At 49.8% G+C, this 13,194-nt stretch overlaps 1 protein-coding gene across 4 annotated transcripts in view; it reads right to left on the bottom strand.

The window, feature by feature from the left end:
* Nucleotides 1-13,194, bottom strand: part of LOC115105035 (rho guanine nucleotide exchange factor 4-like) — a 171,078-nt gene that overhangs the window by 74,943 nt on the left and 82,941 nt on the right. For 3 of the 4 annotated variants that reach the window (XM_065007081.1, XM_065007082.1, XM_029626569.2), the window contains 3 exons: nt 3,810-11,564; nt 2,343-2,621; nt 12-141 (listed from right to left, as the gene is read on the bottom strand). In XM_065007081.1, coding sequence (XP_064863153.1) covers nt 12-141; nt 2,343-2,621; nt 3,810-11,564 — 8,164 coding nt within the window. The remainder of the gene's footprint in view (nt 1-11; nt 142-2,342; nt 2,622-3,809; nt 11,565-13,194) is intronic. The other variant, XM_065007083.1, reaches the window with a different exon arrangement.

Below are 13,194 nucleotides of genomic sequence, written 5' to 3'. Positions count from 1 at the left end.
GAGCTACTCACAGGGGTAGGAGATGCGTCGTCTCCAGCCCAGACAGTCAAGTCCGATGGGGGTGCTCTGGGAGAAGCAGTGGGCCTTCAGGGGAATGCCGGAGAACTCCTCCATGGTCGACAGGGACACTCGAGCCCGTGCCTGTGGGGAGGAGGACAAATTGAGGCTTGGGATCCAACAAGGCCTACCTCTTAGCAGTCTATTGGTGTACAGTAGTTAGTACACTGCTAACTTGCTATGTTAAGACCCTGCCTTTCAGTCAAAGGTTTGGACACACTAACTAATTTTTTTTATTTTATTTTTTACAATTTTCTACATTATAGAATAATAGTGAAGACATCAAAACTATGAAATAACACATATGGAATCGTGTAGTAACCAAAAAAAGTGTTAAACATGACAGCTTTGCACACTCTTGGCATTCTTTCAACCAGCTTCATGAGATAATTGAAATGCATTCCAGGTGACTAACACGTGTGCCTTGTTAAATGTATTTTCTTCTGTGTGTTTGAGCCAATCAGTTGTGTTGTGACAAGGTAGGGGTGGTATATACAGAAGTTGGCCCTATTTGGTAAAAGAGCTCAAGTAAGTAAAGAGAAATGATAGTCCATCATTACTTTAAGACATGAAGGTCAGTCAATATGGAACCTTTCAAGAATTTTGAACGTTTCTTCAACTGCAGTCGCAAAAACCATCAAGTGCCATGATGAAACTGGCTCTCATGAGGACCGCCACAGGAAAGGAAGACCCAGAGTTACCTCTGCTACAGTGGATAAGTTCATTAGAGTTACCAGCCAAATTGCAGCCCAAATAAATGCTTCACAGAGTTCAAGTAACAGACACATCTCAACATCAACTGTTCAGAGGAGACAGCGTGGAATCAGGCCTTCATGGTCGAATTGCTGCAAAGAAACACTACTAAAGGTCACCAATAAGAAGAGCCTTGCTTGGGTCAAGAAACACAATCAATGGACATTAGACCAAATTTGAGATTTTTGGTTCCAACCGCCGTGTCTTTGTGAGATGCAGAGTAGGTGAACGGATGATCTCTGCATGTGTGGTTCCCACAGTGAAGCATGGAGGAGGAGGTGTGATGGTGTGGGGGTGCTTTGCTGGTGACACTGTCTGTGATTAATTTAGAATTCAAGGCGCACTTAACCAGCATGGCTACCACAGCATTCTGCAGCAATACGCCATCCCATCTGGTTTGCGCTTAGTGGGACTATTATTATTATTTCAGAAGGACAATGACCCAAAACACACCTCCAGGCTGTGTAAGAGCTATTTGTCCAAGAAGGCGAGTGATGGAGTGCTGCATCAGATGACCTGGCCTCCACAATCACCCAACATCCCGATTGAGGTGGTATGGGATGAGTTAGACTGCAGAGTGAAGGAAAAGCAGCCAACAAGTGCTCAGCATATGTGGGAACTTCTTTAAGACTGTTGGAAAAGCATTCCTCATGAAGCTGGTTGAGAGAATGCCAAGAGTGTGCAAAGCTGTCATCAAGGCAAAGGGTGGCTACCTTGAAGAATCTAAAATCTAAAATATATTTAGATTTGTTTAACACTTTTCGGGTTACTCCATGATTCCATATATGTTATTTCATAGTTTTGATGTCTTCACTATTATTCTACAATGTAGAAAATAGTAAAAATAAAGAAAAATGTGTAGGTGTGTTAACATTTTTGACTGGTACTGTGTGTGTATTATATGTAATAATACTATAGGAATAGTAATAATATGTTTGTCCAGAGCAGATTTACCTGAAGGTTCATACAGGTTTAGGCTAAGAGTAGACGCTGAGAGAGACTGGCACAGAAACATGAGCGAGCGAGAAAGACATCCAAAAAAGACGGAAGAGAAAAAATGTAAACAAAGGAGAGATGCCAAGACTCCAGGGAGAAAACAGCTGGCGAAAGAGAGAAGAGATGGAGGAGAAAACACTTCCCTGAGACAGTACGTAGATGAAGAGGAGCAAGGAGGAGGAGGAGAAGAGGAGGAGGAGGAGACACTTCCCTGAGACAGTACCTAGATGAAGAGGAGCAAGGAGGAGGAGGAGAAGAGGAGGAGGAGGAGACACTTCCCTGAGACAGTACCTAGATGAAGAGGAGCAAGGAGGAGGAGGAGAAGAGGAGGAGGAGGAAACACTTCCCTGAGACAGTACGTAGATGAAGAGGAGCAAGGAGGAGGAGGAGAAGAGGAGGAGGAGGAAACACTTCCCTGAGACAGTACGTAGATGAAGAGAAGCGAGGAGGAGGAGGAGGAGGAGGAGGAGAGAGACAGGTTCCCTCTCTGCTAGGCTGTAGGTTGTTTTGCAGCGGTGAGCATGGTGGAGTCTTACTTTCTCCAGATCTTCAGGACAGTGGGTGTTGAGTTGTCCCAGGCTGCCCCTCACGACTCGGGCCAGCTTCCGCTTCCGTCTCTTCTCCTCTTCGATCCACAGGTCGTCTGAGGAGCAGCGGTGGCGTCTTGGACCCCTGTCCCTCTCCCTGTTCGGCCTGTGGCCTGGTGGTGGTCTGAGGGCTGAGGCAGTAGTGACCAGTCCAGACCCAGGGGACTTAAGCTCTGCTAGCCTCTTCTCTCCTCCTGCCTGGCTGGTGGGTCTACAGCCACCCTGAGTCTTTAGGTGCATAGTCAACTGGTTAATGGGATTGGCAATGTCACTTTCACTCCAGACTATAGTACCGGGCCTCTATGCAACTAATATGCCGTCTCTCTGTGTACATGACAGCATATCATTCTTACTGGTACATGATTGTAAACAGTTGTTATGCAGGGTTGATAGGTATGATGTAACAGGTGTATGAAATTGTCTTATTGGTGTGCTTGACATAACTGATGCACCTTGACAGGTAATTCCACTGATTAAAATGTCTCATTCTATTTCCTGTGTGCATAAATACTGAGCTAAGTCACATGACTTGTAATCATGCTGTGGTTCAGCTTCTTTGTCCCAGCTTGGATGCCTGCAAGGTGCTTCCTGCAGGCTCCACTAGGGGGGGCTAAAACACACAGTCCGCCGCCCAGCTGCCTGCTGCGTACGGCTGGGCTGGCTGGGCTGTTTCAGAGCTGTCAGGCGGGATGGGACGGAAGCAGACTACCAACTCACACGCCACGCCAGTGACAGCAGAGCACAGCGGAGGAAAGAAAGAGCTGACTCTGCCGTTTCACTCCTCCTCCTCTCTCTTTCAGGAGAGGGGAGAGCGGAGGGAGGGAGGGAGATAAAGAGGGGCTTGTTCTGCATTTCATCTGAACAAACACGCATGCACAAACACACACACAAATGCATAACACACAGAATCTCTCACAGGCACGCACGCAGACACACACACACATACACACACACACAGTGAGATGGATGAAGTGCCCTAGGCCCTGGCTGTTATTTACATTCAGTCCGAGGCTGGGCTGAGGCAGGGCTAGTGAAAGACAGAGTCAACACTTTATCCCATGGTGCACCCTGCCTGGCCTCCCCTCTACATCTTGATAGATTGGTAAACAAGGCTGCTTTATCATGATGTTAAACAGACTAACAGTCAGGCCATTATATCACAATGGGGACAAAACGTTGGAACAGCAGACCCCAGTGAAGACTGTTCTCTCACACAACCTACTCTTGTCAATCAAAGATGGATCGGCCCTGGGTGAGTGTCATCACACACAGTATGGATGGCTAGCTGAGAATACATTGTTTATTTTTGTTCAATAGATTACCTTTTTGGGGCTGTTTAATTACCACATGAAATTCTTCAGACAAATGATAACAATGAGGCATTATTAGCTTTGTTATCATATAGCTGTGTCTTACCTCAAACTGGTTGATGGACATAGGTGTAAGCAGGCTGATCTGTGATTGGCTGTCCACTCCACTGTCCTCCAATGGACTGAGGGAGGAGGAGCCTAGCGGCCCCGCTCTGGGCTTCAGGGTCTTGGGCTTCTCTGGTGGGTCAGACAAGCCCTCTACACTGGCTGACTGAGCCATGAGGAGCAAGGACAGGGCTGAGGCCCGGGCTGAGGCAGATTGGGGGTAGCGGAAGGGCCTGTGCTGGGCAGCCGGTCTGGGGCTGTGGGGCTTGGGGCTCATGGGTCTCACTGGGGTGTCTGGTGTTGCTGCCATGCTAGACGCTGTGCTCTCATAGGCTCCTCCTGGGGACCTGGAGCTGGACCAAGACAGATGATTGGCTAGGGTGGCCAGGGAGGCGGGGCTCATGGGCGACAGGGGGCTGGAGTCGTTTGTGGGTGGGGCTTCAGAGTCGTCCGAGGAGTGCGGTCCGGAGTCAGAGAAGTTGATTGACAGGCCGTTGGGTGGGACTTTCCCTTTCCTCCTCTGGCCCTCTGACTTGCAGCCCAGTGGGGTGTTCTCCCCGACCATGCTGTGACTGTCCTGGAAGCCCCTCTTAGTGAGGGGGTCGGTGAGACACAAGGCCCTGAGAGAGGAGGGGGACCCAGGGACACTGAGCACTGAGGCAGAGCGGGACGCATAGTCACTGTGGGTCTGTCTGGGCGTCCTCACACCCCCATCCTCACCGTCCCCTCCCTTGACCCCGTCCCCGACCGGGACAGACAGGGTCCTCCTCAGCAGCTCTGCCTCCTTGGCCCTCTCTCTCTTTAGCCTCCTCCAGGACTGTTTGGCTCGCCCCACCTCCCCTTCGCTCCCAGTCTCAATGTTCACCTGCTCCTCCTCGTTCTCCTTGTCCATGGAGCGAGACTCAAACAGGCTGGACAGGGACTTGTGGGCCTGGGCGAAGCGCATGCGGAGGTTGAGGCTGTCAGAGCTCTTGCTCCTCTTGTAGCCGTGCAGGCCCTCGGGGGCCCCGGTCTGGTTGTGTCTGAGACCTCCGGACTGGGAGGTCAGGGGGGTGTCCCCAGGCCCATCCCTGAAGAGCAGGCGGACATGGCGGGTGCGTGGTGTGGAGGGGAAGAAGCTGTAATCCTCCTGCTCTGTCTCGTAGCGACCACCCAGACCAGAGGAGAAGGGCTGCTGAACCGTCTGGCTCAGGATGTCCCCCTTCAAGAAAACATTGTCATCATCCGAGGTGTCTCCCCCTTGTCCCGCCTGTCCTCCCCCCATATCCCTGCTCAGGCCCAGGTCGGGCAAGTCCTCCTCCTTGGCATTCTTCAGACTCTTCCCCTTCCTGAAAGAAGGCATCTTGGCAAAAACAGAGAACTTGGAGCTCTTGGACCTCCCTGCCTGGCTGTCTTTAGAGTTGCTCTTCATGGGTTTGTGGAGGTTGGTGTTCCCCCCCGAGACAGGCAGGATGGACTCTTCCGTCTCCTCACTGTTAGTGCTGGTAGTGTCAAAGTCGTAGGACACAGAGGTGGGGGTTGGACTGGAGCGTCTCTCGCTGCTTGCATGGTCCCTGTCGTGTGGTAAGGTCATAACCCTGAGGTCATCGGGGTCAAAGGTCAACGAGTCCAGTTGGTGCTCTGATGACTCGATACTGGATGAGTCCTCGGGGAGACACAACGACGGGCTCTCAAGGCCGGAGGTGGAGTTTGACAGGATGATGTGACCAGACAGGACAACACTGTCCCTGTCTTTCTCAGTGGGCCTCATCCTAAAACTCTGTCTTCGCTCCTCCTCCTCCCCTTCTTCCTCCTCCTCCTCCTCCTCCCCCTCCTCCTCTACTCCAGTCACATCTTCCACAATCCCAGAGTTGTCCAGGGAGCGGTCGGAGTCTGCCTCTAGGATGGGCTCGAGGCTACTGAGAGAGAGCAGGTTGAGACTGACGTCGGAGTAGGGGTACCTCACAATCCTCACCCCACGATCCTGCTGCAGGAGGGCAGGGTGAGAGCTGGTCTGGAGGTAGGTGCTGTATGAGCTGGACTCCTCAGCAAACAAACTGTCCTCTAATCCTAAAGCCCCAGGTGATTTGCTACAGTCCTGTCTGTCTCCCTCTGAGGGAGGGTTAGGGGATTGGTGGGGGCTGGACTGCTGCACCTCCTCTTTCTCTGCGCTGTCCAATAGCAGGCCTCTGGTCTCCAGGTAGGAAGCTAAGGGTTCAGAAAGGTCTGAAGGACTGTTAGCAGCACAAGTAGAATTAACTACCCCCTCTACAACCTCCCCACAGCCTGCAATGTCTGTATGGTTAGATATATCTCTCCTACAGCCTGTAGTGTCTGTATGTTTAGATATATCTCTCCTACAGCCTGTAGTGTCTGTATGGTCTGAGATATCTCTCCTACAGCCTGTAGTGTCTGTATGTTTAGATATATCTCTCCTACAGCCTGTAGTGTCTGTATGTTTAGATATATTTCTCCTACAGCCTGTAGTGTCTGTATGTTTAGATATATCTCTCCTACAGCCTGTAGTGTCTGTATGTTTAGATATATCTCTCCTACAGCCTGTAGTGTCTGTATGTTTAGATATATCTCTCCTACAGCCTGTAGTGTCTGTATGTTTAGATATATTTCTCCTACAGCCTGTAGTGTCTGTATGTTTAGATATATCTCTCCTACAGCCTGTAGTGTCTGTATGGTTAGATATATCTCTCCTACAGCCTGTAGTGTCTGTATGGTCTGAGATATCTCTCCTACAGCCTGTAGTGTCTGTATGGTTAGATATATTTCTCCCACAGCCTGTAGTGTCTGTATGGTTAGATATATCTCTCCCACAGCCTGTAGTGTCTGTATGGTTAGATATATCTCTCCCACAGCCTGTAGTGTCTGTATGGTCTGAGATATCTCTCCTACAGCCTGTAGTGTCTGTATGGTTAGATATATCTCTCCTACAGCCTGTAGTGTCTGTATGTTTAGATATATCTCTCCTACAGCCTGTAGTGTCTGTATGGTATGAGATATCTCTCCTACAGCCTGTAGTGTCTGTATGGTTAGATATATCTCTCCTACAGCCTGTAGTGTCTGTATGGTTAGATATATCTCTCCTACAGCCTGCAGTGTCTGTATGGTTAGATGTATCTCTCCTACAGCCTGTAGTTTCAGTATGGTTCTGATAAGGGACGTCTCCGTGGCCCTCTCCCTGGAGCCTCTCTAGCTCCTCCACCTCAGCCAAGCTGAAGTGACACTCGTCCCCCAACCCAGACACGGCTGAGTCCTCGCTGCTCCAGTAGTGCTTGTAGGCCAGGTAGGACAGGAACTCCTCAGAGTCCTCAGGGGGGTATTCTAGGGGGCTGTCTGGTGTCTCCCCCAGGAGGTCAGAGGTAAACGTGGAGGGCTCGGTCAGGGAAGGGGACTCATCATGGGTTTTATCCCCACCCTCCTCTGAGCTGCTCTGGGGGGCTACCTCTACCTTGGAGGACCACTGCTCTGGCCCCTTACCCCTTGTACAGGGAGACCCCAACACCGACCCTTCGCTGGCCTTGGTGTTGTTGTTGGAGTCAGAGAGGCAGGACAGAGGCAGGATGGAGGGTGGCACGGTGCAGAGAGAGGGTTCAGGCCCAGAAATGCTGTGATGGATGTCTAGCTCCTTCAGCTGGCTCTGGACCTCGTCGTTACACACAGTAGAGTCTGTTCCCACGGTAACCTTTATCCTCCTCAGCGGCGTGGCTTCCTGATCTAAGGCAGAGGGTTCTGTGCTGTCTCCCTGAAGAGATTCCGTCTCTGTAGGTTGGGTTGACCCCTGGCCTATGTCACTAGACACACCCTGTGAGCTGAGGTCAACAAGCAGATCACTGGTGATCTCTATGAAGACTCCTGTAGGGCTGAAGGGGACTATAGCATCCTCTGTCTCCTCTGTGCTTGGCAGCCCAATATGGTCAGAGTCAGAGAGTTCTGCTATAACAGTGTTTGTATGGTCAGAGAGTTCTGCTGTAACAGTGTCTGTATGGTCAGAGAGTTCTGCTGTAACAGTGTCTGTATGGTCAGAGAGTTCTGCTGTAACAGTGTCTGTATGGTCAGAGAGTTCTGCTGTAACAGTGTCTGTATGGTCAGAGAGTTCTGCTATAACAGTGTCTGTATGGTCAGAGAGTTCTGCTGTAACAGTGTCTGTATGGTCAGAGAGTTCTGCTGTAACAGTGTCTGTACGGTCAGAGAGTTCTGCTGTAACAGTGTCTGTACGGTCAGAGAGTTCTGCTGTAACAGTGTCTGTACGGTCAGAGAGTTCTGCTGTAACAGTGTCTGTACGGTCAGAGAGTTCTGCTGTAACAGTGTCTGTATGGTCAGAGAGTTCTGCTGTAACAGTGTCTGTATGGTCAGAGAGTTCTGCTATAACAGTGTCTGTATGGTCAGAGAGTTCTGCTGTAACAGTGTCTGTACGGTCAGAGAGTTCTGCTGTAACAGTGTCTGTATGGTCAGAGAGTTCTGCTGTAACAGTGTCTGTATGGTCAGAGAGTTCTGCTATAACAGTGTCTGTATGGTCAGAGAGTTCTGCTGTAACAGTGTCTGTATGGTCAGAGAGTTCTGCTATAACAGTGTCTGTATGGTCAGAGAGTTCTGCCGTAACAGTGTCTGTATGGTCAGAGAGTTCTGCTGTAACAGTGTCTGTATTGTCAGAGAGTTCTGCTGTAACAGTGTCTGTATGGTCAGAGAGTTCTGCTATAACAGTGTCTGTATGGTCAGAGAGTTCTGCTATAACAGTGTCTGTATGGTCAGAGAGTTCTGCTGTAACAGTGTCTGTATGGTCAGAGAGTTCTGCTATAACAGTGTCTGTATGGTCAGAGAGTTCTGCTATAACAGTGTCTGTATGGTCAGAGAGTTCTGCTATAACAGTGTCTGTATGGTCAGAGAGTTCTGCTGTAACAGTGTCTGTATGGTCAGAGAGTTCTGCTATAACAGTGTTTGACTGTGCTGAATAAGGACAGGACGTGCTTTCTACTGCCTGCTCCTGCTGACTGTAAACATGATTATCTTCATCCTCCTCTTTCTCCTCCTCTCGCTCCTCCTCCTTCTCCTCCTCTCTTTCCACAGACAGGGAATGGGTTGATCCTGTCCTGTACTCTCTGTCTGAGGTCTTCAGCTGGGAATGTTCTGAGTCATCTGACCCTAAGCTGTCAGAGCAAAGCGACCTGTCTATGTGGGGGAGGGAGTAGGGGTTGGAGGGTAGGCATTCCTCAATGCCCCCTTCGGTGTCAGACTGAGGATGAGCAAAACCAGGCTTGAGCTCTACAGAGGTGGAGCCTTCCCTCAGCCAGGCCTCATCCCACTCATGCTCCCCAGGCGAGTGCTCACTGTCTCTGGGTGTCTCTGGGCTAGAGCCCCCCTGGTCCTGGAGCTCAGGGATTAGGCCCTGGGTTTGAACGGCATCCTTTTCCTGGGGTTGTGAACTGGAGTGCTGTGTTTGTTGTTGTTGTCGTTGTTGTGTCTCTGTAATTCCTCCACTCTCTAGCCCAGTAGGTAGGACAGGTGAGGCTAACTGGGATTCTGACTGGTTGATCCCCTTCCTGTCTAGTGACGGTGAGAGATACGGGTCGGGAACAGGTATAGGCACACGGGCGTCTAGCAAGCAAGGAAGTCCCGCCTCTTCAGGAAGTCCCACGTCTACAGTAAGTCCCGCCTCTAAAGGAAGTCCAGCCTCCACGGACGATATGATTGGACAGATCCCGTTCACCGTATCTGACGGTTCAGTCGACTCTGCTGAGTTCCTGTTGGTGACACACACCTCGTGCTCTTCCTGGCAGCGGACACCCGATACGCATGCCTCAATGTGGAGCTTTGTAGCACCGAGGCAGGCCTGAGGCTGGGTCTTTGTGACAGGTCCGTTGAGGATACCCACACATGGACTGGCTGAATGGACGTTCCCTGTGGTTTCTAAAGTGTGTGGCACTGGGCTGTTTGTCTCTGTGTTGGGTGTGCTACACCTCTCTGTGTCTGTGTTGGGTGTGCTACACCTCTCTGTGTCTGTGTTGGGTGTGCTACTCCTCTCTGTGTCTGTGTTGGGTGTGCTACTCCTCTCTGTGTCTGTGTTGGGTGTGCTACTCCTCTCTGTCTCTGTGTTGGGTGTGCTACTCCTCTCTGTCTCTGTGTTGGGTGTGCTACTCCTCTCTGTCTCTGTGTTGGGTGTGCTACTCCTCTCTGTGTCTGTGTTGGGTGTGCTACTCCTCTCTGTCTCTGTGTTGGGTGTGCTACTCCTCTCTGTCTCTGTGTTGGGTGTGCTACTCCTCTCTGTCTCTGTGTTGGGTGTGCTACTCCTCTCTGTCTCTGTGTTGGGTGTGCTACTCCTCTCTGTCTCTGTGTTGGGTGTGCTACTCCTCTCTGTCTCTGTGTTGGGTGTGCTACTCCTCTCTATGTCTGTGTTGGGTGTGCTACTCCTCTCTGTCTCTGTGTTGGGTGTGCTACTCCTCTCTGTCTCTGTGTTGGGTGTGCTACTCCTCTCTGTCTCTGTGTTGGATGTGCTACTCCTCTCTGTCTCTGTGGGTTGTGTGTCCGTATAGATTGTCTCTGTGGTGTGTGTTTCTGTACTGTGCGTATCTGTTGTGGGATGCTCCGGGATAAGTTCACTTTGTGTGTCAGATAAGTGTATGTCTGAGCTGTGATTGTTGTGCGCGAGCCTACAGTGTGTCTCTGCTTTGAGTGTGTTGGGTGTATCTCTGCAAAGTGTCACGTGTTTGCCAGATATGTCAGAACACTGTGTGTCTGTTGTGTTGTGTGTGTCTATGCAGTGTGTCTCTGAACTGTGTTGATTGGTTGTCTCCTCTCTGTAGGCTCTAGATGTATCCTGGCTGGCAAGGCTTACCTGCTCTAGGTGACTGTTGTGTATTTGTGAATTCTCTTTCTCTACACTGTGTAGAGTGGACAGCAGATCTATACTTTGTATATCTACGCTATGTTGTTTACATATCCCTGTGCATTTAGTGCCTGTGCTCTGTTTCTCTGTGCAAGCTGTGTTTTCGAACCCTGTGCTCTGTTTCTCGGTGCTACTCAGCGTTCGTGCCTCTCTGCTAGTTTCCTCTGTGCTGTTTCTCTGTGCAAATGTTTCTGTGCTTTGTGCGATGTCGACTTTGTGTCTGTCTGAGTGATTCGGTTTGTGTGACTCTGTGTGAAGCACTAACGTTGGTGCATTCTGATTACCTGTGATTTCAGTGATACGAACCTCTGTGCTGACTTTCCCTTGGTTGTGCTGGGTTGTTACTCCTGTCTTATGTATCACTGTGCTGAGCTGATTGTGCAACTCTGTGCTGTGCTGTGTTTTTGTCCTATGATTGTGTTGCTTCTTCTCTGTGTTGCCAGGCTGACTCTGTGCTGTCTCTGTGCATGTCTGGTTGTGTTTCTCTTTGCTGGGTCCGCGTACGTCAGTCTCTGCGTTCTCTGTGCTGTGGCTGTCCTGGCTCCTCTCGGCTGTGCGTCTGGCTCTACAGTCCCCAGCGGTGTGGTATCTGCTGTTCTTCCATCCCGTGCGTACGTCCTCCACCCCCAGTATGGCAGACAGAGAGTCCTCGCTGCTGTCTGGGCTCAGGTCTGACAGAGTGTCACACAGCGTGTCACTGTGCCACGACCGCGAGTCAAAGTACTCCTCCGACGACGTAATGTCAACCCCACCGTCCCTGGTCCTCCCCCCGTCCTCGCTCCAGTCCTGGGAGTCACCGGCACCCAAATCCCCGTCCTCCACCTCTAATCCTAATCCCTCTGGGTTCCTGAGTCCCTCCGAGTCTTCAAGAGCTTCCTGGGTCTGTCCAGAGAGAAAACAAGAGAGAAAAGACCAGTGAATGAGATATAAATCACCGAAAGAACGGGTTAGAAGGGGAGATTAACTGAATACTGCTAAGAGTGTGACAGTGTTAAAATGATCTTGTACAGGCTCTGATAACTCTTCCTGCAAACCACACAGTGCATTTAGGAAATCAGAGAAAGATGCAGGGTCAGGAACCAGGAAGGAATAGTTGACTAGAAGCCCTGGCATAAAAAGGAGGAACACATGTTATTCTGTAAACAGCTGAGGTTAGCTAATTGCTGAACTTCCCTACTTGGAAATATCTACGTCACAGAGGATAAATAATAGATATAACTACAGAACTATTTCCACTGAAAACGCTAAACATCCATATTAAAAGTTCTCTCTCTCTCTCTCTCTCTCTCTCTCTCTCTCTGTGTCTCTCTCTCTCTCTGTCTCTTTCTCTGTCTGTCTCTCTCTGTCTCTCTCTCTCTCTGTCTGTCTCTCTCTCTCTCTCTCTCTCTGTCTGTCTCTCTCTCTCTCTGTGTCTCTCTCTCTGTGTCTCTTTCTCTGTCTCTCTCTGTCTCTCTCTCTATCTGTCTGTCTCTCTCTCTCTCTCTCTCTCTGTCTGTCTCTCTCTCTCTCTCTTTCTTTCAAACATACACTCTCTGCTTACCTTCCTGTTTCAAACCACCTCTCATTCAATGTACATTTAAATTCTGTAAACATGTTGTACGTTTAAAAATGGCATGTTTGCAATAATGACAATCCATGAATCACTCTCTCTGTATGAAGCTCCAAAATCAACAGCACAATAGGCCCTGCCCTATTCCTGTCTCACCTCAGGAGACACACACACACACACACACACACACACACACACACACACACACACACACACACACACACCACAGACAGCAGTTAAATAAAGGTTCAATTAAAATACAAAGTAAATATGTATCCACTCATCAGTGAGTGGCCACCAGGGGGAGAGACCAGGGGTAATCCCAGTCCAGCCATTGTCTGAGGGAGTTACTGCCGTCCCATCCATTCACACTGTCCAGTCCGGTTGGTGTGATTTCTTTCTCCTTCTCTAATTAATGAGAGTTGAGTGTCTAAGAAGGCTTAAGGGCTTACTGCTCCGGCCCAGATTTCTCTTCATGCCACAGAGAGTGAAGAGATAGACGGCGTCTAAGGATATCAGACAGTCCTCAGCCTTTTATACAAACAGTCTGAAAGAGCTGAGTGATCCCAGCAATTAACTCCACTTTCTCTTTGCTCTCCTGTCTCTTTCATTAAAGGGATAGTTGATGGGTCCATGTATTTGGTAGGAAGTGAGAGTGTACAGTTATGAGCATTAGGCCGACTCTCCCTTTAACCCTAAACGTTCGCTCCACAGGGGTATTGTGTCATATTGTGCTGTATGTCAAGTTGACCTTAGTGATACAAAATCCTTGTTGTCTAAGTGAAGGAAATGGACAAACATACAACAAGAGCTCATAACTTATACTCATAACACACAAAGGCCAACAACGTGTTCAGCAGCAACCTGTAACCCTGTCATTCTGTGACCTGCAGCTCTGTGTGTGAGCTCTGTGTGTGTCTGGAGAAAGAGGGAGAGAAAGGGGAGGGATGGAGAGAGAGGGAG

This window comes from Oncorhynchus nerka, linkage group LG22 (genome assembly GCF_034236695.1).
Source record: "Oncorhynchus nerka isolate Pitt River linkage group LG22, Oner_Uvic_2.0, whole genome shotgun sequence".
In the NCBI taxonomy this organism is placed as follows: domain Eukaryota; kingdom Metazoa; phylum Chordata; class Actinopteri; order Salmoniformes; family Salmonidae; genus Oncorhynchus; species Oncorhynchus nerka.
The sequence above is the reverse complement of the archived record's forward strand: the minus strand, read 5'-3'. Positions and strand labels throughout refer to the sequence as shown.